Source organism: Sardina pilchardus, chromosome 11 (assembly GCF_963854185.1).
Source record: "Sardina pilchardus chromosome 11, fSarPil1.1, whole genome shotgun sequence".
In the NCBI taxonomy this organism is placed as follows: Eukaryota; Metazoa; Chordata; class Actinopteri; order Clupeiformes; family Clupeidae; genus Sardina; species Sardina pilchardus.
The window spans coordinates 29,888,004-29,893,003 of record NC_085004.1 but is presented as its reverse complement, the minus strand read 5'-3'; the positions used below and the strand labels follow the sequence as shown (position 1 = coordinate 29,893,003).

Below are 5,000 nucleotides of genomic sequence, written 5' to 3'. Positions count from 1 at the left end.
GTTGCTGGAGCGGTGCAATCACTTATCAGTTAGCAGATTAATCTCTGACCCGCTATGATGCAGCCTGAGCTGAATCAAAGTTGCGATGCGAGCCTTCAGAAGCCCACTGCACATGCTAAGAGGGCGTCAAACCTACCCAGTGCTATAGCTAGAAGCTAACCACCCCTCTAGACAGGCAAGCACTGAAACGCCGTCCTCGAGCTGAACATCACACACACACACACACACACACACACACACACACACACACACACACACACACACACACACACACACACACACACACACACACACACACACACACACACACACACACACACACACACACACACACACACACACACACACACACACACACACAAACCCAGCTCAGCTGCATGGGGAGATAGCAGGACTATAAATCATGTGCAGTGATTTCATGCTGTTGATTTTCTTACGGCGCAAAAAAAGAACAAAAAATTAAGCCAGCATTAGTTTAGATTAGCCAGCGATGATATGCACGGCGAGGGGCAAATTACTGTAGTATGAGTCATTATTCAACACTGTATTATTAATCACCGCGACGACTACCGCGTTATTGGGTATAAAACACATGTAGAACACAAGCCATTTTGGAGATAGTAGCAGATGGGAAGACTAGACGGGGTAAATTAGAAAATGTGAAATAGCGAATAATAAATAGACTTGGATGTCTTGCGCTGTGTGGAGCACAATGATGCCTGATCAGGAACAGTTATTAACAAAGGTGTGAAACAGAGAAAAGGTGAAAAAGACTGGATAAAAGAAAGAGAGGGAAAAAAGAGGAAATAAATAAAGTGAGAGAAAAAGAGATGCGGTAAGGCCTGAGAGCTCTGGCTGCCATATGGTTTAGTCACAGTGAGATGGACAGTGCGTGCGCGTGTATATTTGTGTGAGTGTGTGTGTGTGTGTGTGTGTGTGTGACTGATGTGTACATAGTAGGTAAAGAGGCAGACTGGACCCACGGGTCCAAATCCACGCCAGCTGAACCATAGCCATGCCACCAGCGTTATAACACCAGACAACAGGGACAGAGGCGGAGAGAAACGCCTTCCTTTCTGCCTGGAGAGATTTGGGGAGTAGGCAGGGCGGGGTGGGGGGGGGGGCAGGGGGGTCAGGCGGAGACAAGCGAGGATTGCATGGATGAGTTAGCGCAGCATTCACAGGGTGGGCGGAGGAGGGGGGAGAGTAACGGGGTCCTCCTGCGTCTATCAGCCGCCCGTCCCAACCCCCACACCCCTCTAATGGACCCGCGAGGCTCCAGGTACCGCCATAGCGGCTCTGATTTACTCACCCCAGGTGGGGGGGGACACCCAAACATTTCACAAACAAAAACTTCATTTCCCACACATGAAAAAGGCACTTGGGAATCATTACTAGTTTCACATGGTTAGACTCAAGATTTGTTTCTTTTTAAGCTAGACTCATGAAGAAATGCTTCATATAGAAATCTCTACCAAAAAAAGCTTTTCTTAAATAAATAGCACAACACATGGCATTTTTTTTTCTTCCTTGCATAGGTAGCTGTCCATATCCTTTGTACTCTCTTTGTAAGACCAACTCCCTCTGTGAGGCACTTCAACAGTCTCATTTCTACATCTCATTGCTTTCTACACAAACGTTTGTCACATACTCTCTACCTGCTCCACCTGCTTCTCCTATTGGACTTTAACATGCTCACACTATGTTACACATGGAAATACTCCTAGCTCAGTCATTGTCACAGCTATGCACATTTGTCTGTAAATCAAGCTCTGCTAACAATTTAAGTGTACTGAGTGCGTAAAGTTATCTCATGTTTGTGTATGTCTGTTTATCAGACTATATGTGCTTGTTTATGTACTGTATATGTATGGGTGAGTTTCAATCGGTGTGTGTGTGTTTATGCATACACTAATAATGGTTATGATACAGGACCCAAGATACAGTACGTGTGTGTCTATGTGTGTGTGTGTGTGAACATCGTGAGCTAATGCGTGTTCGTATGTAAATACTGTGAGTTTTGAAGTGGCCAGTTTTGGCAGCTGCTGCGGTATCTCTAACGTACTGATCCCAGGTCAGCGGAGACGGGTCGCGGGGTGGTCGCTCCGGACGCGGACGAGGCGGACCGGGGCCCTGCGGCGGCCGGCGAGGAGGCCACGGAGGCGGACGCGGAGACGGAGGCGTGTCGCTCGCCCTGGCTGAGGGTGCGCTTGCGCTCGCGCACCAGCGCCTTCTGGTGGCGCTTCATGCGCTCCAGCTGCTCCTCGGCGCTCATGCGGCCCCGCTGCAGCGCAGGGTCCCCCGAGTACAGGCGCTCCAGAGCGCTCTTTGGTCTCTCCTGCAGGGGGCGACAAGGAGCACAGTCATAAACCCAGACCAGAGGGACAGAGAGGGAGAGGAAGAGAGGGCGAGAGAGAGGGAGAGAGAAAGAGAAGGGGGGAGGAGAGAGAAGGAGAGAAGGAGAGGGGGTGAAGGAGAGGGGGAGGAGGAGAGATAGTGCAGGCGCTCCAGAGCGCTCTTTGGTCTCTCCTGCAGGAGGCGAGAAGGAGCACAGTCAAAACCAGACCAGAGGGAGAGGTGAGACAGAAGGAGGGGGGAGGCGAAGAGAGATGGGGAGAGAGAGGGAGAGAAGGAATGGGGGAGGAGGAGAGAGATGGAGAGAAGGAGGGGGGAGGAGGAGAGAGAGTACAGGCGCTCCAGAGCGCTCTTTGGTCTCTCCTACAGGAGGCGAGAAGGGGCACAGTCAAAACCAGACCAGAGGGAGAGAGAGGGAGAGAGAGGGAGAGAGAGAGAGAGAGAGAGAGAGATGAGGAGAGAGAGGGAGGAGAGAGAGTACAGACACCCCAGAGTACTCTGTGGAGGAGACAAGAGGAGACGGGGGGAGGGACATATTACCAGTAGAGTTAAAACTGTACCAGAGAAGAAGAGAAGGATGGAGAGAGACAGAGAGAGGAATACGGAGGAAGAACATAAGGAGCGAGAGAGGACAGGGTTGAGAAGATAAGAGAGATACAGATATATACAGAGGAAAAGAGAGATAGCGTGAGCCCTTAGAGAGACAGAGAGAGAGAGAGAGAGAGAGAGAGAGAATGAAAGAGAAAATGAGACAGAGAGGGCACTGGAGAAAGGCAGTGAGTTAGAAAGGCACTGCGATCTGGATAGAGAGAGAGAGGAAGAGAGGAAGAGAGGAAGAGAGGATGGGAAAAGAAGTAGAGAAGAAAGAGGGAGGGAGGGCAAGAGGGAATGGGGTGGATCAGAGAGGCAGCGAGAACATTTCAAAGCTTTGCTGCTTCATTTGCTTGTTTAATTTCTTCTGCACACACACACACACACACAACATAGGGTGTTAGTATGAAACGAGTGGCTGTGTGTGCGTGTGTGTGTGTCCTTGTGGGCATGTGTGGGTATATGTGTGTGTGTGTGTGTGTGTGTGGGTGGGTGTCTGTGGGCGTGTGTGTACACAGGCGTGGAGAAAAAAAGAGCTCAAGTAAGAGAAAGAGAGCAACACTCTTTCTCATCCCACATCAGGGCGACGTAGCGAGCGCTAATTCATTAGCATTACACTCAAGTTGCTCACCCCCCCCCCCCCACACACACACACACACACACATGCACTTCCCAGATTAACTTTTTCTCTTTTTTTATGTGTGTTCAGCGTTTTATACCAGAGAGCGGTATCTCATCATCTCGCTACAAAAGACCCTGCCGTTCGAGATGGCGCTTGCCCCCGCGCTTTGTTGCCTCCTTAAGCCCCAGTAAGACTTTAAAGTGCTCCTTTGACTCTGGGCTCTGTAGCCATCCAGTCTCTCTGTCTCTCTCTCTCTCTCCTTCTTTCTCTCTCTCTCTCTCTCTCTGTCCTTCTCTCTCTCTCTTTCTCTCTCTCTCTCTCCCCTTCTCTCTCCTTCTCTCTCTCTCTCTCTCTCTCCGCTCCACTCACCTTCAAGCCAGGTGCCGATGCTCCTCTTCTCAGGGTGACATAAGATGAAATGTTGGAGGACTGATTCAGTCTTGAGGAGGAGCCTGTTGTTCCTGACACAGAGAGTGTTTAGTGTCATTATTAAAAAGTGAAAATATGCTCCTGTGTGAACTCAAAATATCATATGCCTTGCATTAAAACCACAACCTTCAACAAACAATTAGATAAAATTTCAGGGTGGCAACATGGCTTCAATCTACAGGTACTATCTCTGTAAATCCAAACTCCAGGAAATATGCTCTAAATTGGTGGATTGAATGGATATAAATATAAATATAATTGGCTTGAAATTCTAAAATAATTGGGTGAGATGTCAGCAGATGTCAGTACAGCAGATCAACAGCAAGTAACTTGTCAACATACTGTACTGCTCTTTAAGTTAATCCATACGAGACAACTTTCATGGAAAGTAATTTGCCAGGCAGCAGTGGGTGGCATGGCTGCCGCGGCTGGTGCAGACGTACTGTACTGTACTGTACCTCTGCTGGGTAAGGTCTGGTACCCGCTGCTCAGTGCCGAGGCCCCCTGCACCCCACTGACCCCCCGCAGCTCCGGCTCGCTGAGAAACGCCCGCAGCTCCACCTGTGGACGCGGGGAGAGCAGACTTCAGCCGTTTATCAGGAACCACGTCCCCGTCACTCCCACAATCACACAGAGAGACCGTCGTGCTGATCTGAAGCTCCTAAAGTCCTCAAAGAGAAAACTGTCCTTTCTGGACAGTGACTGAGTGACCCGAAGGGAATGCTCTGACATATACTTCTATCTTTGGGGAAACTTCAAACATCTTAACCCGCCAGTTACTGTTTCTTTCAGGGTAAAAACTTGTCAGTATAAAAGCTTGCTTAAAAACTGGACGCATCTAGGAAACTGCAAATGATCTGGACAGGGCATGATCCCAGCCCTCCCCCTGCTGGCCAGAGTGTCCAACCTTGTCTCCGTTGGAGAACTGCCCGGTCTCGCGGTCTCGCTTGCGCTCGTCGGACTGGCGTTTGAGGCCTCGGACTGAAGTGTGCCTGATGACGGA

General features: G+C 49.8%; 1 protein-coding gene across 1 annotated transcript in view; it reads right to left on the bottom strand.

The window, feature by feature from the left end:
- Positions 1-5,000, bottom strand: part of plekha7b (pleckstrin homology domain containing, family A member 7b) — a 99,761-nt gene that overhangs the window by 5,852 nt on the left and 88,909 nt on the right. Inside the window, exons 21-24 of the mRNA XM_062548841.1 lie at positions 4,905-5,000; positions 4,456-4,558; positions 3,938-4,029; positions 2,066-2,338 (exon numbers count right to left, since the gene is read on the bottom strand). The exon at positions 4,905-5,000 is cut by the window's right edge and continues 93 nt beyond it. Of these exons, the coding sequence (XP_062404825.1) occupies positions 2,066-2,338; positions 3,938-4,029; positions 4,456-4,558; positions 4,905-5,000 (564 nt within the window). The remainder of the gene's footprint in view (positions 1-2,065; positions 2,339-3,937; positions 4,030-4,455; positions 4,559-4,904) is intronic.